Source organism: Lissotriton helveticus, chromosome 10 (genome assembly GCF_964261635.1).
Source record: "Lissotriton helveticus chromosome 10, aLisHel1.1, whole genome shotgun sequence".
Taxonomy (NCBI): Eukaryota; Metazoa; Chordata; class Amphibia; order Caudata; family Salamandridae; genus Lissotriton; species Lissotriton helveticus.
This window is the reverse complement of record NC_136071.1, coordinates 17960316-17979483: the sequence shown is the minus strand read 5'-3', so window position 1 is coordinate 17979483 and position 19168 is coordinate 17960316. Positions and strand designations below refer to the sequence as shown.

General features: G+C 48.0%; 1 protein-coding gene across 1 annotated transcript in view; it reads right to left on the bottom strand.

Moving 5' to 3' along the window:
• Positions 1-19168, bottom strand: part of SLC6A8 (solute carrier family 6 member 8) — a 171626-nt gene that overhangs the window by 10698 nt on the left and 141760 nt on the right. The window contains exons 7-9 of the mRNA XM_078664574.1: positions 11812-11936; positions 10855-10967; positions 6753-6890 (exon numbers count right to left, since the gene is read on the bottom strand). Coding sequence (XP_078520700.1) covers positions 6753-6890; positions 10855-10967; positions 11812-11936 — 376 coding nt within the window. The remainder of the gene's footprint in view (positions 1-6752; positions 6891-10854; positions 10968-11811; positions 11937-19168) is intronic.

Here is a 19168-nt window from a genome sequence, read left to right as displayed (position 1 = left end):
CAGAGAAGGAAGGGTTAGCATGGGAGACAGAGAAGGGTAGCAAGCAAGACAGAGAGGGAAGGGTTAGCAGGTGGACAGGGAAGGGTAGCATGGGGACAGAGAGGGAAGGGTTAGCAGGTGGACAGGGAAGGGTAGCATGGGGGACAGAGAGGGTTGCATGAGGACAGAGAGGGAGAGGGTTATCAGGTGGACAGGGAAGGGTAGCATGGGGACAGAGAGGGAAGGGTTAGCAGGTGGACAGGGAAGGGTAGCATGGGGGACAGAGAGGGTTGCATGGGAACAGAGAGGGAAGGGTTAGCAGGTGGACAGGGAAGGGTAGCATGGGGACAGAGAGGGAAGGGTTAGCAGGTGGACAGGGAAGGGTAGCATGGGAACAGAGAGGGAAGGGTTAGCAGGTGGACAGGGAAGGGTAGCATGGGGACAGAGAGGGAAGGGTTAGCAGGTGGACAGGGAAGGGTAGCATGGGGACAGAGAGGGAAGGGTTAGCAGGTGGACAGGGAAGGGTAGCATGGGGGACAGAGAGGGTTGCATGGGGACAGAGAGGGAAGGGTTAGCAGGTGGGTCGGGGAAGGTTAGCATGGAGACAGGGATGGTTGCAAGGGGGACAGAGAGCGTTAGCATGGGGGCAGAGAGGGAGAGGGTTCCATGAGGGACAGAGAGAGTTGGTTACTAAGGGGACAGAGAGGAAGGGGGATAGAGAGGGCTAGCAAGGGGGACACAAAGGGATAGCACAGGGACAGAGAGAGTTAGTTACTAAGGGGACAGAGAGGAAGGGGATAGAGACGGCTAGCAAGGGGGACACAGAGGGATAGCACAGGGGCAGAGAGAGTTAGTTACTAAGGGAACAGAGAGGAAAGGGGATAGAGAGGGCTAGCAAGGGGGACACAAAGGGATAGCACGGGGACAGAGAGAGTTAGTTACTAAGGGGACAGAGAGGAAGGGGGATAGAGAGGGCTAGCAAGGGGGACACAAAGGGATAGCACGGGGACAGAGAGAGTTAGTTACTAAGGGGACAGAGAGAAAGGGGGATGGAGAGGGCTAGCAAGGGGGACACAAAGGGATAGTAAGGGGACAGAGAGGGTTAGGGGTAGCACATACAATGGATACAAGAAAGTTGGCCCAGACTCTGGGTACAAAGATGGAAATGGCCCGCTGTCTTCTGTTTTCTTTTTTGCATTTCCTAGTCTGCGGTCGTAGCCCGCCCCCCTGAGTGCGGGTGTGAGAAGACCCCCCAGAGATGGAGAGCTTGTTTGTAAGGTAAGCGGGGGTGCTGGTCACGTTGCTTTGTAAACAACGCCGCTGGCTTTGGTGATGGTGGGGGCCGGCGAGGGTGCCAATGGAGGTCTATCAGGATGGGAGGGAAGGTGTGATCATATTTCTTCGGGCCCAAGATGAGATGCTTTAGAATAAATAGCTTGAATAAGCTGTTTTCATCAAAGGGCAGCGAACCGCAATGGCCTCGGATTGGAATCACAGCGTTAGGGTTTACCTTTGATGAAGAAATAAAACAAGGGACAATGGAAAATGTTGTTTCTAGATAAAGGGGGTGAAAATCGTATCGTATCGTATCGTAAGGGGAGCTTATATAGCGCACTGACACCATGGGTTTCCTGGCGCTGGTTGGAAATAGAGGAAACAGAGAGATTAGCCAGATTGGGGAAAAAGCCAAGTTTTTAAAGATTTATGAAAATGACACTGCTAGAGAGCGCGCTGCACAGTTTGCATTCTTTTGGCTGCAGAATTTAGAAAACCCAGACCGCATCATTCGGCCGCCCGTGCCGAATAATCCTGGCAGCACCGACAACAACACTGTCGTGTGTCGAGTGGCTCAGGGGCTGTCATTGTAATGATGAAATCTGTCTTTCAAATGCATCCGTGAAATATTTGTTATATAACAGGACTCACTGTGAAATATTAGTTTTTATACCACTGCATTTATTGCCCCTATACATTTATATCATATGGGCTGTAATTGATGCATATGGCATCTCTGTAGGCCCTAAGGGTGACCACAGGGCCCAAATTTGCAGCACTAACTTAAGACGAAATCCTAAACTTGCTACCATTTCGGTATTCACAGAAGTTAGGACTCCTAACTTTAGGACTCCTACATGCCTTCTTTGAATTCTGAAAGTCTTAAAGTTAGGATTTTTCGCAGTTTAGGTGTCCTAAAGTTAGGACTCATAGCTTTACTATACCTAAACTGAGAAAAATCCTAACTTTTGGTATCCACAGAAGTTAGGAGTCCTAACTTTACTACTGCTAAACTGAGAAAAATCCTAACTTTAAGACTTTCGGTATTCACAGAAGGCATTTAAGAGGCCTAAAGTTAGGAGTCCTAACTTCTGTGAACACCAAAATGAGTAAGTGCCTTCTGTGAACACCAAAATGAGTAAGTGCCTTCTGTGAACACCAAAATGAGTAAGTGCCTTCTGTGAACACCCAAATGAGTAAGTGCCTTCTGTGAATACCCAAATGAGTAAGTGCCTTCTGTGAACACCAAAATGAGTAAGTGCCTTCTGTGAATACCCAAATGAGTAAGTGCCTTCTGTGAATACCAAAATGAGTAAGTGCCTTCTGTGAATACCAAAATGAGTAAGTGCCTTCTGTGAACACCAAAATGAGTAAGTGCCTTCTGTGAACACCAAAATGAGTAAGTGCCTTCTGTGAATACCAAAATGAGTAAGTGCCTTCTGTGAATACCAAAATGAGTAAGTGCCTTCTGTGAATACCAAAATGAGTAAGTGCCTTTTGTGAATACCAAGATGAGTAAGTGCCTTTTGTGAATACCAAAACGGTAGTAAATTTAGGATTTTGTCTTAAGTTAGTTCTGTGAATCGGGACCACAGTGTATGTGTAGCTGGGGGTCACGGATCGTGGGCCACATGGCCCCTGTGCCCTCCGGAGAGGTCCATAGATGGACAATTTAAGGAGTGCAGTTGGTCCTTCTTATATGAAACCCAAAAATTATGGGTTTTTCAAAAGCGAAAATGCTTTGCCCTTCATCCGACAGTGCGGAACTGGACGACAAAATACAAGTTTGATCAATAAATTGGGAGCGAAAACGATTGCCGATTGTCCTGTTACATGTATCTAAATGTAGGGATTAAACCCCCCGAACACGTTTTTTAATGAACGTATTTTACGTCGGTGTTGACGGGCCTCTCCGTTCCACCACAACCGCGTGTGTTTATAAAGCGTTGTTGATTCATTTCTCGTGAAAGCATTTCAAAGCATGTATTAATAGGAAGGGACACCGCGGGAAAGCCTCCCTTCCTGCGCCGCGGTCATGCAGCAGCGCGCTCTGCTGAAAACCCCGGGTGCGGCGTCATTGCTTCCCTACCAGGCAGTGCTTAATTTGTAAAATATTAAGTGCCAGGGCTCTGACCGGGAGGCCACTGCAGCTTGCGCCATCCGTTGCCCTTGTCATCGCTGCCAAAACAACTACTAACCATCGCTCTCGCATTTAAATGCGACAGTTCAGACTATTCCAGGTCCCCAAAGCTAAAGGAATGGCTGTGGAGGCAGGTATTAATGTATATTGTATTCCTAAACAACCGTTGTTCTGATCATCTCTAAATTTGACGAGCAGCGCCACCATGTGGTAGTCTGTTTTAAGTGTGGTTTCGACAATTAGGTGCGGGTGCCGAGCACCGGACACCAATTAAGTGCGGGTGCTGAGCACTGGAAAGCACCAGCTCAAATTAAGCACTGCTACCAGGGGTCAGAAGGTCACCGGGAGAGGGCTTGAAGTACCTTGCGAAATAATGAAACTGTAAATTAAGAGCCGGTGGTCAGGTGAAGCGCATCTCACAGGGAAAGGGGAGCTTCAGCTGTGGGGCTTTTAGGGGTACCCAAGAGGAGCCCATCTCTCTCTGGAGGGGGTGGGTGCGCATTCTAAGTTGGACTTTTTTAACTTATTCTGCAGTGATGTAGAACAAGATAGAAATGAGCATAAAAAACAACCGAGTTTGTGTTTTGTTTACATGATTATTTTAGGCTGGTCACGTTAGGCGCTTCCATGTCGCTGTGTCAGAAGGACGGATAGCGCCTGCCCCCTGCGAGTGGGAATGGTACCACCCTGTTATCAACGTGAAGGACTGCCCGGGCCTTGAGGACACAGCACAGTAATATTGACTGTCATAGGCTGTCCAAGAATGGACCCACAAATACATCATTTCGAAATAATACCTGCACCCATGTCAGGATGCCTTTCTGGAGTGAATATATACTCCATATATGTAGCAAAAGACCAAAATAAACTAAAAATGAACAATAATTCAACATTTTAAGATTCCGTGAGGCAGCGTCCACATTTGTTTTTCTCTTTAGTGATTTGCAAACCGTGCATAAGTCGTGAAACCTCCAGAGATGTTGCATTATTTAGAGGGGCCCCTGTCATCGAAGGGGGACACCCCGGGGACCGCGTAAAGCCACGTGGCGAGTGTCGGCAGAGCTGTGGCCCTTTAGAGCCTCAGAGTCACTGTCCTCCAAGGAGGACACCCCGGGGACCGCGTAAAGCTGCGTGGCGAGTGTCGGCAGAGCTGTGGCCCTCTAGAGCTGCAGAGTCACTGTCCCCCAAGGAGGACACCACGGGGACCGCGTAAAGCCGCGAGGCGAGTGTCAGCTGCGCTGTGGCCCTCTAGAGCTGCAGAGTCACTGTCCTCCAAGGAGGACACCCCGGGGACCGCGTAAAGCCACATGGCGAGTGTCGGCAGGGCTGTGGCCCTCTAGAGCTGCAGAGTCACTGTCCTCCAAGGAGGACACCCCGGGGACCGCGTAAAGCCACATGGCGAGTGTCGGCAGGGCTGTGGCCCTCTAGAGCTGCAGAGTCACTGTCCTCCAAGGAGGACACCCCGGGGACCGCGTAAAGCCACATGGCGAGTGTCGGCAGGGCTGTGGCCTTCTAGAGCTGCAGAGTCAACTCACCCAGGCCTAGCTGTCCCAGTAGGACACGTGTAGTGTTCATTCCTAGCACCTGAGCCCCGTGCTGGGATTGGAGCCCTGGCTACACCTGTTCATGCCTCAATATCCTATAATGTGAGGCGCGTGAGTCCGAGGTCATGGTCCAGCGGGGACGGCCATGATGGTCTGCGAGTGTGCGACATGCACTCAAGTCGTGACGATAGGTGTGATGGAACCCTGGGGATGGCGACTCTGATTTAATCCCGAGCTATTCTGAGAATCAGCCAATCAACCTCTGGATGGCACGGTAATCTTCTTTTCCCGATTTAAAAAGGATATAATCCTGCGGGATTATGAAGCATTACTTCAAGAGTTAAGTCACACACGCTTCCTCGGGTTTCATTCATGAGGAGACCGTTATACGAGACTATAGCAGTCGACAGACAGCGGCAGGTAACATATTATTATGTAGGAGCGTTTAATGCTGGCTGTCAAGATGGAATGTAGTGAAAATAACCTTACCTCTGTCAGCAGTACTCACCCATACAACCACTCACACGTTCACTCACACACCCATACAGCCACTCACAACCCCACTCAGAGTACCACTCACACACCACTCACATACCCATGTAACCACTCACTCACTCACATGCCCATTCACACACCGGTAAAGCCACTCACACACCAAAGCAGAGGCACACACACACTCACACACCCATACAGCCACTCTCACACCCACTCAGAGAACCACTCACATACCCATGTAACCACTCACTCACATGCCCATTCACACACATGTAAAGCCACTCACACACCAAAGCAGAGGCACACACACTCACACACCCATACACCCACACAACCACTCAGATAACCACTCACACACCCACTCACATAACCATGTAACTACTCACTCACTCACATGCCCACTCACAAACCTGTAAAGCCACTCACACACCAAAGCAGAGGCACACACACTCACACACCCATACAGCCACTCATACACCCACTCACATGCCCACATAACCACTCACCCACACACCCACTCACACACACCTGTAAAGCCACTCACACACCAAAGCAGAGGCACAGACAGACACTCACACACCCATACACCCACACAACCACTCAGATAACCACTCACACACCCACTCACATAACCATGTAACTACTCACTCACCCACACGCCCACTCACACACACCTGTAAAGCCACTCACACACCAAAGCAGAGGCACACACACTCACACACACCCATACAGCCACTCTCACACCCACTCAGAGAACCACTCACACACCCACTCACATACCCACATAACCACCCACTCACACATGTGTAAAGCCACTCACACACCAACGCAGAGGCACACACAACCACTCACACACCCATACAGCCACTCACACACCCACTCAGAGACCCAAAACGCCACTCAAACACCCACTCAAACACCCATACAGCCACTCACACACCCACTCAGAGACCCAAAACGCCACTCAAACACCCACTCAAACACCCATACAGTCAATCACACACCTACTCAGAGAACCACTCACTCACCGACCCACACTGGCACTCACACACCCACTCACACACACACAATACACACAACTATGCAACCACTCACACATCTGTACAGCCACTCACACCCACAAAACCACTCACACACCCACTGACAGAAACACCACAGCCAGTCACACGTGCACTCACATACCCCTTTACACACCCACACAAACACTCACACACCCATCTAGGAGACTGTAGCAGTAGATAGACAGGGCCAGGTAACATTATTGTGTACGAGTGTTTAATGCTGGTTGTAATGATGGAATGTGGCGAAGAGAGCCTTACCTCTGTCAGCATGCTGAGGTCAATGAAAAACATCAGGGTGCAGCACAGACCCACCGCCACCTCCCGCTGGAACCGGAAGTTGTACCTGGTGGGCAGTAGGTCCAGGATGGCGGTGATGAAGCCCTCCACGCCCACGAACTGTGAGGAGAGACGGCACAGGGTCAGAGGCAATGCACTAGTCTCCAACCATAGGACCAGGCTGGTGATAGGTTCAGCTGGCTTCAGTCTACCGTACACCATCTCTAAGTCCCAAACGGACGAGCGCCTTCAGAAGTCTGACAAGGACGGAAACTGAGTTTGAGAGAGCTGTATTGGGACTAGCTCGTAAGGCCCTTACTCTGGCCATAACATCTGGGGACAGGAACTAATATTCATCATCCTTTTTTTGCAACAAATGAATTAAGCTGTACCCAGATGTATTTACATTTCATATATTTAATCGCAAAAGACAACATCCCTTGGGTTCGATCAGGAGCAACTGTACAGCTAACAACAAATGTATGTTATGCATCTATATAACACATTAATACAGACACTATATCAAATGTGTAACTATATGACCTATATAACAATGTAATGCAACAATAACTTTACAACTTTGTTAACTCTCTATACATGAAAACAATCGTAATATACTTAATGTAAAATATCTATGTAGTTCTAATAATTGTACTAACTTGTAAATAGAATAGTGATGCTTTTTAAATATGTTCCTTTCTGTGAAGTGCTAGATTAAAGAGACACATAACCAGTGACAAAGCTATAAATATGTAACTGCCCCTATACACTATTAAACTATCATTCCTGTACACTCTTAGACTGAGTTTGTAAGTATGTTTACTTTGTGTTTATAATATAACTAGACTAACTCAGACATATATTTATGGTAATAACTATGTCACTTTGCTTCCTATATGACTGTCCTGACATTGCTTTTGTAAGCGCGGGGACACACTAGATCAGTGTAACCAGGCGCTTTATAAGTGGGGTTTATTATTATTATATCATAAGTAGAGTTCCTGGTTTTATGGTATTTATATTTTTGACATTTCCGTCTGTATTTATCCATATTTATTTTTTGTCAACTTTATCTGGATTTATCCATATTGGTCAGGGGTTTTGTGAATAAAATTAAGCTGAAACTGGTATATTTCCATATTTATTTACCAATAAATATGAAGTTATGCTTGAGTGCCTGCCAGGTTTCAGTGATATGAACACCCGCAGAAGATAAATCAATGCACTTATATGAAAATATGCACATTTCAGTACCAGCATAGGGCATATCTACCGCTGTTTAAGCCTCTTTACTAAATTTCGTATCTTTTTTAACCCCCTTACCTGTCAATCTACTCTGCCAGTCCTGAGAAAGTATTTTTAGAATCACTCAAAAGGCACCCAATTTCTTTTTTTTATCCACATTTAAAAATAAATACAGACAAGAAAATAAATGGTTTTCAGTCTGTATTTATCTGTAAAAATCTGTAAAAACGGAAAACAGGGAGTCTTAACTACAAGCTCGATTTGCACCAGTGGCAGCACTTATGAATGCTGATTGAAGTTCATACTTTGCGAACTGTAACGTTGCGCTTCAAAATGGAGTTGCACGCGTGTAAAATGACAACAGTATGGTTTAATCGTATGCATGCGTAAATCTTTTCTCAGCCGAGCAGGTGTAGGTGGCTGCAAAGTAAAGTGAACACCCACAAACTAAAAATTTTGCTCCAACTGTATCAAAGTTTGTAGATGAGTTGGACTTCCAGCCATTTTACTTCGTCAATGACAAGAATAAGGAAGTATTCTGACAAGTGAATAACTATGATAACTCTCGAGTCTATTCACAGAGTGAGGGGAAAATCGATATTCACTCTCTTAGGTTCAGTTCTACTTCTGGATTCATTTTCAACGTTTGTGTAATTAAAAAAAAACTGGAGCGGGAGCACGCGCGCAATTTCCACTTGAGAAATTTCCAGCAGGTGAAGCAGTCTTCATAATGACATCTAACATACATGTGCCTCTGTACATTAAATTCTTTTTATAGCCTAACTAATATGTAACTGCACTAACTTTGTAACTATATTAACTATACATTTATCATAATTATGAAACTATATATGTAACTACATTAAGTAAGCATTTATAATACCTGTGTTGCTAGAATAATGATGTTATTATAGAAATGAAACATTTATAATCATTTTATAACTGTACAAACCTTGTAAAAATAATGGCTATTTATAATTGTATATCTGCACTGCTTCACGAACAATGCCAGGAATGTGTTTATGGTTACGACACTATTATATTTTTAACAGTACTCAACAAGTAGCTGTGCAAAGAACTATCAGAGCTCAGCATTTACATATAATACCCATGCTAACGGTGTAACTATATGCATTTATGTTTGCAACTATAGCTATTGTGTTTAAATGCACAATTGTATCTATAACAGCAACTCTATGTAACGTTACTATGTGCCCTTTACTCTGATTCTGTACTATATAACCTAGGGCCATATGTATCAAGCACTAATGCGTTCGCAAACGCCGGCGTTTGCGAACGCATTAGTGCAAAATGGTACGTATCAAAGAAATCTGCGTGCAAAATAAGGAATCGCAAAATTTGCAATTTCTTATTTTGCGATTGCATTTAAGGAATCGCAAATTTTGCGATTCCTTAATTGCAATGTATAAAGCATAAAAAAATGCATATTGGCCTTAAGGAATCGCAAATTCTTGAAAAATGCACTTTTTTGCATTTTTCAAAGTGCAATGTGAGGCACAAACATGCCCTTAGGGCGTGTATGTGCGCCACTTGTGCACCCATGCTGATTTCAGGGGTGCAACAGGGTGTCCTTTGGACACCCCTGCACCCTTGAAATTATTCTCAACTTGCGATTCTCAAATTGCGAATCGCAAATTGAGAATAACTTCCCATTCATTCCTATGGGCCTCCTGGCCCATAGAAATGAATGGGAAAGTATTCCTTAATTGCGATTCGCAATTTGCTAATCGCAATTAAGGAATACTAAGAAATCGCAAAAAAATTGCGATTTTGTACATACATCCCTATTTGCGATTCTCAAATAGCTGTTTCTAAAAAATCGCTATTTGAGAATTGCAAATCAGGTTGATGATACATTTGGCCCCAGGTGACTACGTAAAGATGGGCGGGTGAAAACGCAAGACGGCAGGCTCAAGGCTCGGGCAGCTCTTCTTTGCAGTGCCACACAATGGTGTGCGCCCCCTGCTGGTGGGGCAGCTACCAATAAAGGGATACCTTGGGGTGGATGAGGAATTTTATCTAATGATATATAACCCCCCCCAAAATATAATTCTTCGAAGAGCTCCCTGGAACCTTTAGGAGTCAGGGTGAACCCCGATGATGAAGCAAGCCACTACCAGAGTGGGGGAGGGGTGTATTACACGAGTGTGGTGGACGGAAGGTGGAGCCTATTTTCATTCCCCATCAACACTGCCACCCTTAGGAGTAGGATACTCCACTGGTTGTAGCCAGGAGCCTCGCAACGCTCAGAGCTCAAACAGCAGGTGCCTTCGAGACATGCACATTTTCCCCACCGGCGACATCTTACGTCGGGATGTACGTTGTTACAACGCATGCTTTTACCACGCATGCCATTACAACGCAAGTTTTACAACACAAGTCATTACAACGCATTGCTTTGGGGGGTGCTGGATAGTGAATAGTTTAATTTACTATTCTAACTCCAGTCCCCGTGGATAGTAGGGAAGGTGTTGGATAGTAAATTAAAACTATTCCCTATCCTGGAGCGCCCCCCAGCGCAAGTCGTTGTAATGGTTTTCGTTGTAAAACCTGCGTTGTAAAGGCACTGCGTAATAAAAGTTGCGTCGTAAAGGATGTTTCCCCTTACGTCGACGTCCCGCCCAAGTATGTCAGCAAGAACTCTTAGAATCACTACCCTATAGGTGAGAAGATGCACCCTGATTGAGAGAGCCGGTGCCCCGGCAGATGGAGCCAGCCTATGACAGAGGGGAGCAGTACCCTGATGGGAGGAGCAGTACCCTGGCAGAGAGACCCTGTACCCTCTCAGCGGGAACCAGTACCCATCCCCTTCACCTACCTGGCTATCCAGTCCAAGAACCAGAAGCATGAAGAAGAACAGGGCCGACCAGAGGGGGGCCACGGGCATCAGGGTCACAGCCCTGGGGTAGGCGATGAAGGCGAGGCCGGGTCCTGGGGAGAGACAAGAGGTGATAGTCAGTGCAGGTCCTGGGTGGAACGCGCTTCTTTCAGGACAGTACTGGCCCAGGAGGTTCTTAGGTGGAACGCGCTTCTTTCAGGACAGTACTGGCCCAGGAGGCTCTTAGGTGGAACGCGCTTCTTTCAGGACAGTACTGGCCCAGGAGGCTCTGAGGTGGAACACGCTTCTTTCAGGACAGTACTGGCCCAGGAGGCTCTTAGGTGGAACACGCTTCTTTCAGGACAGTACTAGCCCAGGAGACTCTTAGGTGGAACACGCTTCTTTCAGGACAGTACTGGCCCAGGAGGCTCTGAGGTGGAACACGTTTCTTTCAGGACAGTACTGGCCCAAGAGGCTCTTAGATGGAACACGCTTCTTTCAGGACAGTACTGGCCCAGGAGGCTCTGAGGTGGAACACGCTTCTTTCAGGACAGCACTGGCCCAGGAGGTTCTTAGGTGGAACACGCTTCTTTCAGGACAGTACTAGCCCAGGAGACTCTTAGGTGGAACACGCTTCTTTCAGGACAGTACTGGCCCAGGAGGCTCTGAGGTGGAACACGCTTCTTTCAGGACAGTACTGGCCCAGGAGGCTCTGAGGTAGAACACGCTTCTTTCAGGACAGTACTGGCCCAGGAGGCTCTGAGGTGGAACACGCTTCTTTCCGGACAGTACTGGCACAGGAGGCTCTTAGGTGGAACACGCTTCTTTCAGGGCAGATCTGGTTCGGGAAGCCCTTGGGTGGAACTCACTTCTGCCCAAACAGTACTGGGCCACATTAATCCCTTGAAGCCCCACAGCTGCTGACCACAAAGTGGCCACCCCGAGCCCAGCACTTACCTGACTCGGCCACCTTGGAGATGTCGACGCCCTGCTCCGCTGCCATGAACCCCAGGATTGAGAAGACGACAAAACCGGCAAAGAAACTGGTCCCACTGTTTATCAGCGCCAGGATGAAGGCATCCCTGGAGGAGAGAGAGAAAACAGAGAGGGTGGAAGAGTTACTAATGTTACTACACACACAGAAACAACCCTCAATGCGTCCCTGGAGGAGAGGGAGAAAACAGAGAGGGTGGAAAGGGGTACTAATGTTACTGGACACACAGAAACAACCGTCAATGCATCCCTGGAGGAGAGAGAGAGAGAACACAGAGAGGGTGGAAAGGGGTACTAATGTTACTGCACACACAGACACCACCCTCAATGCATCCCTGGAGGAGAGAGAGAAAACAGAGAGGGTGGAAAGGTTACTAATGTTACTGCACACACAGAAACAACCCTCAATGCATCCCTGGAGGAGAGAGAGAGAGAACACAGAGAGGGTGGAAAGGGGTACTAATGTTACTGCACACACAGACACCACCCTCAGTGCATCCCTGGAGGAGAGAGAGAAAACAGAGAGGGTGGAAAGGGGTACTAATGTTACTGCACACACAGGCACCACCCGCAGTGCATCCCTGGAGGAGAGAGAGAAAACAGAGAGGGTGGAAAGGGGTACTAATGTTACTGCACACACAGGCACCACCCGCAGTGCATCCCTGGAGGAGAGAGAGAAAACAGAGTGTGGAAAGGGTACTAATGTTACTGCACACACAGACACCACCCTCAGTGCATCCCTGGAGGAGAGAGAGAAAACAGAGAGGGTGGAAAGGGGTACTAATGTTACTGCACACACAGAAACAACCCTCAATGCATCCCTGGAGGAGAGAGAGAGAGAACACAGAGAGGGTGGAAAGGGGTACTAATGTTACTGCACACACAGACACCACCCGCAGTGCATCCCTGGAGGAGAGAGAGAAAACAGAGAGGGTGGAAAGGGGTACTAATGTTACTGCACACACAGGCACCACCCGCAGTGCATCCCTGGAGGAGAGAGAGAAAACAGAGTGTGGAAAGGGGTACTAATGTTACTGCACACACAGACACCACCCTCAATGCATCCCTGGAGGAGAGAGAGAGAGAACACAGAGAGGGTGGAAAGGGGTACTAATGTTACTGCACACACAGACACCACCCTCAGTGCATCCCTGGAGGAGAGAGAGAAAACAGAGAGGGTGGAAAGGGGTACTAATGTTACTGCACACACAGACACCACCCTCAGTGCATCCCTGGAGGAGAGAGAGAAAACAGAGAGGGTGGAAAGGGGTACTAATGTTACTGCACACACAGGCACCACCCGCAGTGCATCCCTGGAGGAGAGAGAGAAAACAGAGTGTGGAAAGGGGTACTAATGTTACTGCACACACAGACACCACCCTCAATGCATCCCTGGAGGAGAGAGAGAGAGAGAGAACACAGAGAGGGTGGAAAGGGGTACTAATGTTACTGCACACACAGACACCACCCTCAGTGCATCCCTGGAGGAGAGAGAGAAAACAGAGAGGGTGGAAAGGGGTACTAATGTTACTGCACACACAGACACCACCCTCAGTGCATCCCTGGAGGAGAGAGAGAAAACAGAGAGGGTGGAAAGGGGTACTAATGTTACTGCACACACAGGCACCACCCGCAGTGCATCCCTGGAGGAGAGAGAGAAAACAGAGTGTGGAGAGGGGTACTAATGTTACTGCACACACAGACACCACCCTCAGTGCATAATATTTCGGTGAAGGGTTTAGATTAATACACAGGAAGTGATGGCGCTCTTGCTAGTACGTGTATAAGATATGCTAATGAATGTAGAGTATAGGGTGCAAACAGGTCAGGGGAGAACAAACCCACAACAAAACAACCCCTGCGTTTGTGTGGCTGTTAGTCCACACGTACAAATGAGACAAAAGTCCTGTGCACACGTGTATATGTGATGGGTTTTGGAGTCAAAACCGGTTTTCAACACTTGAAAATGTCCAAATAATGCAAGTTGAGACCTTGAAAGTTTCAGCACATGGATTTATAAGTCAATCCAGATCAGTACAACGTACATTCTACCAGCCGACACGTGTTTCGTCACAACGTGTATAATTGTGACTCTTCAGGGCTGTAAGAAGTAAACGGGCCAGGGTTTTGGTAATCGTAATTGGTGGGAATAGTGGCGGTCTCGGTGTATGCTGGGTGATGTGCAAAAAACATCACATGCGTAACGGGTAAAAGGAAAATGAAGGACGGGTCTGTCCAATTACGAAGCAAGGGCTATGCTGGAGAAGCGCGTCTCCTCGCTGGTTCTGTTGTGTCCCTCAGTGCATCCCTGGAGCCCTTCGCTCAGGACTCACAAAGCGTACAAGCCGAGAGATGTGAACACGGACAGATGTGTGCATGGGGAGGTGGGAACCCTGACTTCAGGACTCACAAAGCATACACGCAGAGAGATGTGAACACATAGAGATGTGTGCATGGGGGGTGGGAACCCTGACTTCAGGACTCACAAAGCATACACGCAGAGAGATGTGAACACATAGAGATGTGTGCATGGGGGGTGGGAACCCTGACTTCAGGACTCACAAAGCATACATGCAGAGAGATGTGAACACATAGAGATGTGTGCATGGGGGGTGGGGACCCTGACTTCAGGACTCACAAAGCATACACTCAGAGAGATGTGCACACACAGACACATGTATGTATGAGGAGGTGCGGACCTTGACGCAGGGCTCACAAAGCGCACCTGCAGAGATGTGCACACAGACAGATGTGTGCATGGGGAGGGGCGAGGTGGGGTCTTTGACGTCGGAACTCACTGACAGATGTGCACACACAAACAGATGTGTGCATGGGGAGAACACACAAAGCCTACATGCAGAGGGATGTGCGCGCACACAGACACACACACACACACACACACACACACACACACACACACAGACACACACACAGCATACTTCAATTCGATTGCTTAATTGCACATTGAAAATAAATGCATTGAGCTCAATTTAAAGCTGTGGTTTTTGTTGTTGTTAGGACTCATCTAAGGAACATCTACACGCATTTGTCACCACTTGTCTCTGACGCCTCCTGGCTGATTTCACTTCCCCCCTCTCCCAGCAGAGTTATTGAGATATTTCCCAAAGTTCACACATATTTGAGCAGATTTGGGCTGCCTTGGAATAGGTGGCTTGATCCGAAGCTTTGGTGTCATACAACAAAGTGACCAGCAGAGGGCAGGCGTCCCTCAGGCTGGATTCTGTGCTGCATGGGCAGCTCGATTCTTAAGTAAAGTTAGCACGGGACAGGCGCGAAAAGTTTGAAAATCGTTTGAGAGAAAATGGGCCGAGCATGTGACGTGAAATGTATGGTGGCGGCCCCTCGCCAAGGCGGAGGAGCGTCGGCCCACTCAACAAAAGGAAAAATAAAATTATAATAACTATTGTTATCATTTTAGTTTTCCTATTACATCAGCGGCTCTCGGGGCGGGCGGGGATGGCCAGAGCAGGCGGAGGAGAGGTTTACACTCCCTAAGTGCGCACGATTGCTCGGCCGACCCTCCTGGGCTGGCCTAACAGTTCTGCACACTTTGCATCGAGGAACTTGCAAAGCCTCCCATTCCTGGTCTGAGCACCGAACCACGGCGCTCAGACCAATCACAATGCTGCATTGCAGGGTTGCGATTGGCTCAAGGGAGCTTGGGAGCCCGGGTGCTTCCTGCCACCGGCCAGGACTGCAGGAAGACAAGGAAGATGACGGAGAGGTGGCAGCTGGCCATTACAGATAAGGGTTTTTTTTTTATTTCTTTTTTCGTCGTGTCTCCCTCCTCCCCCTAGACCCCCCACCTGCCTCACCACCTGGTCCGGTAGCAGCCGCTACTGCAGGTATCTAATAATAACTGGGCTTCTGTGAATGTAAGTCAAAAATGACAGAGAGGGACCCCCTCACCAAAGGGAGAGGGCACCAAAAGCGACTATCCAGTCAGAAAATAATTATCCCTTTGTTTTTAAAAAAAAAATAATATGTCAGCCACTCTTTACATACTTTTCTCACAAGTTCATTATTCGCTCATTCATATGTACCACCAATATCACTAAAATAGTACCTCGAAGGCATATGTATAAAACTAGTCTGCTTTATTCGTAAACACAAACCCCTTCATTTCTTCTTATCACATAGAGACTTTTCAAACAACAGTTCACAGACCTTTAATAAAAGTACATAAAAATAGATGCACGAATAAAAGCATAAAAAGGGAGAATGCATTTGGCAATCAATTTGTCTTAAAATAGTCACTAATCGATTATGGTCGTTGATCAAGGTGCAAAGTATTATCAAATCATTATTATCTACAGTGTCAACCAAAGCCTGCTCTATTTAGTACAAAAACATGCTTGCATCGACACGTTTCGGTGGAGTCCTCTTGTTCACAACCACCTTCTTCAGGATAAATAGATGTCTCCCACCATTACACAGTTATTCTTTTTTTCACTGTGGCTGGGGCTCAACATTTTCTTGTTCTTTCAAGTTACCAGAATATACTGTGGACCAATATTATTTCTTGTATAATCTTATCTTTCTGTTGCTGAATTCATTCATTGGTATGCGGGGTCCAAATAATATCAAATTTTCTTCCCGGGAGAATGTATCCCACCCATTGACTTCTATTGAGACCTGAATCTGGTCTATTGTCATGTATGGGACTTGCAAGCGTGCTGCTGCAGGATCAGATATCAGAAATGAAAATACATGGTTTTGTTTTTCTTACCTGTCAGGCGCACAGAGAAAGTGCTTTGGCAGGCAGAGAGCGTGACAAAAATGTGCACTGGCCTGCAGGAGCAACTTACTGGCAGTGCATCCTCCGAGGCACACCTTACCAGTCCCTGTCGGCAGACACCAGTGGAGGAATCAAGTTTCTGGTTGCAGGAATCGTAGGCGGGGGACTAGCCTTGAAACCGGTAGTCACCTACCTGAATCGGGAGGGTTGGCATGTACGTGAATGCTATATATTTCATAATCGTAGTTACTAAAATAATGTTCACGGCGATATCACCTTTGCGGCACGTCAATAATATTCAATTATTTAAATATGGTTTCTATACGTTTACGAATGTTAATGAATCGAAGTCAGCGAGGAATAACCGCCTCACAGCGCTATATGTATAGAAGCAGGAGGGTTTGAGGACAGAGAGGGCAGAGACAGACAGCACTGTCTCTCAGTCAGGATTGTGCCCTCCTCCGGGGCAAGTAAAGGACCAGGAGTGAAGATAGAAGAGTGCAGTGTCCTGCAGGACACCTTCCAGTATTTGTAAATAGTGCTTCCACCAGCCCCTCCTGCAGGGCTGGCTTCCACACTCACCCCACACCCATCGATCGCAGGTGTCACCGGTCAGGTGACCCTGCTAATAAAAGGGGGAAGGCGCGCGTCCTGACCCAGTTCCAGTACCATATACCAATGTGTCCATGTGCCTTATTCCCAAGTATGTGGGCAGAGAGCACACTACTTTACAGAGGGAAGACAGTGGTGCTCAAGGGACAGAGCATCTGGGGAGGGAGCAGAGGCTACTAATGTGTCCATGGGCCTTACTCCCAGGGCTTTAAGTGAGCCGGGTCTCACCGGGTCTGAGCACCGGCAGTTTTTTTAAGGGGGCCTCGAAACGGGTCTCTATCGGGCTCTGTTTTGTGCCCTGGCACAGTCGGTCCGTTTTTTTCCGGACTGCAGTGACAGCGGGCACATCGATGTGCACTGCTCACTTCTCACTAGTGGAGACCTTATGACTTGACGTCATGCCAGGTGAGTGTTCTAGGGGAAGGGAAATCATTTAAAGAGAGTCATTTTCTTCCTGGATTTCCCTTCTCTTTTTGTAACTCGGGAGCAGCAACACTGTCCTGGGTCACTAGGGCTCTAAGTGGAAGCTTTTTCCATATTATATACAATAAGCCATAGTTGCTGCTTATTTATCTAATGCAACTAACAACCATTGACAAAGCCAAGAGCCCTGACTTGTTGTAGGTATAATGTTACTCGTTGTATCATATGTCCAGATGCAATGACAGAAGCAGCAAAATACAGGGCGGCACACTTTGCTAGGCACAGATTTTTTTTGTTTAAGTGTTTCAAGCCACGCCCTTAATTACATTGACCACGCCCCTTTGAGAGACCCCCTGTTTATTCATCCCACTTAAAGCCCTGCTTGTTCCCAAGTATGTGGGCCGAGAGCGCACTTCTTTACAGAGCGGAGACCGAGGTGCTTCTCAAGGGCCCGAGCACCTGGGGAGGGGGCAGAGGCTTCCCTCCCCACCCAACAGTCCGATGTTGCCTTAGGCTCGGGCCTGCTGGACAGATGCTCAGAAATGCTGAATAACATAGTGATACCGTTTGCGGAGGGCATCGAGCAGAGAGGCAAGACATACAGTGGTGTTAGACCCGGAAGGTCCCAGGGACCACCGACTCCGACACGGTAGCTTGGCGCGATGGCACTCCAGGGGCTATGTGTTAAGTAGTTGTGCAGCACACACTCACACTGACCCAGTAAAGCACACGCAATAAGTAGACACCACTTCAAGGGTATCGACAAAACAAGTTTCTTTATCGATTTCTTGTTGAGCAGGATTCTCACAGCGAACGGATTAGAGGGTCTCTGGTAACCCCAGGACAATACAGGTAACGTTTCCTGTGCGGTGCTTGTAAAAAGCTCATTCAAATGTACAGCACCAGGAAGAACTTTGAGGCAGGTATGTGAACAACATAAGCGACATGTCCTAAGTACACATTCAATAAGAGCAACATTCCTTATGCGTGGGTGGCGTCAATCGAAGCAGCCTGTCCCCGGCAGCATATATTTAACACGAGAACCAGGCCTAGACAAGTAGGTTGTGCAGGTAGCAGTTCTCAAACATCTACACAATGCAGGTCATCCGGCTCTCGAGGGCAGGTACAACCAGTCACCGGGCTCCTAAAATGAGGTCTTTGCTATGGGAGTCCTGCCCTACACAGAGGTACTCCATATAAGCTACCTATTGTGTGGTGTCATAGAGTCGAGGCGGTTGACACTTCCCAAGCAGAGGTGCACGACTGGTTCGGAGAGAGCCCGGCAGCAGGCGGCAGCTCCCAGACAGTTCCTACGCGTGTCTGGGAGTCCGGTGACAAGTGCCCGGGCACCCAGGCCCGGACGTTGCAGGCACCGGGCAATCCCCCGGTGCGCCGCAAGGGCAGGGGCCGGTTTTGGGCCCCTGGGGGCCGTTTTTGTTACAGAGCCGTTTTTGCAGCATAGCCGAGGCAGGCCCCACACTGCTTCAGCAGACCCGGTCCGGGTCAGTCAGGGTCCAGCTTTCTTCC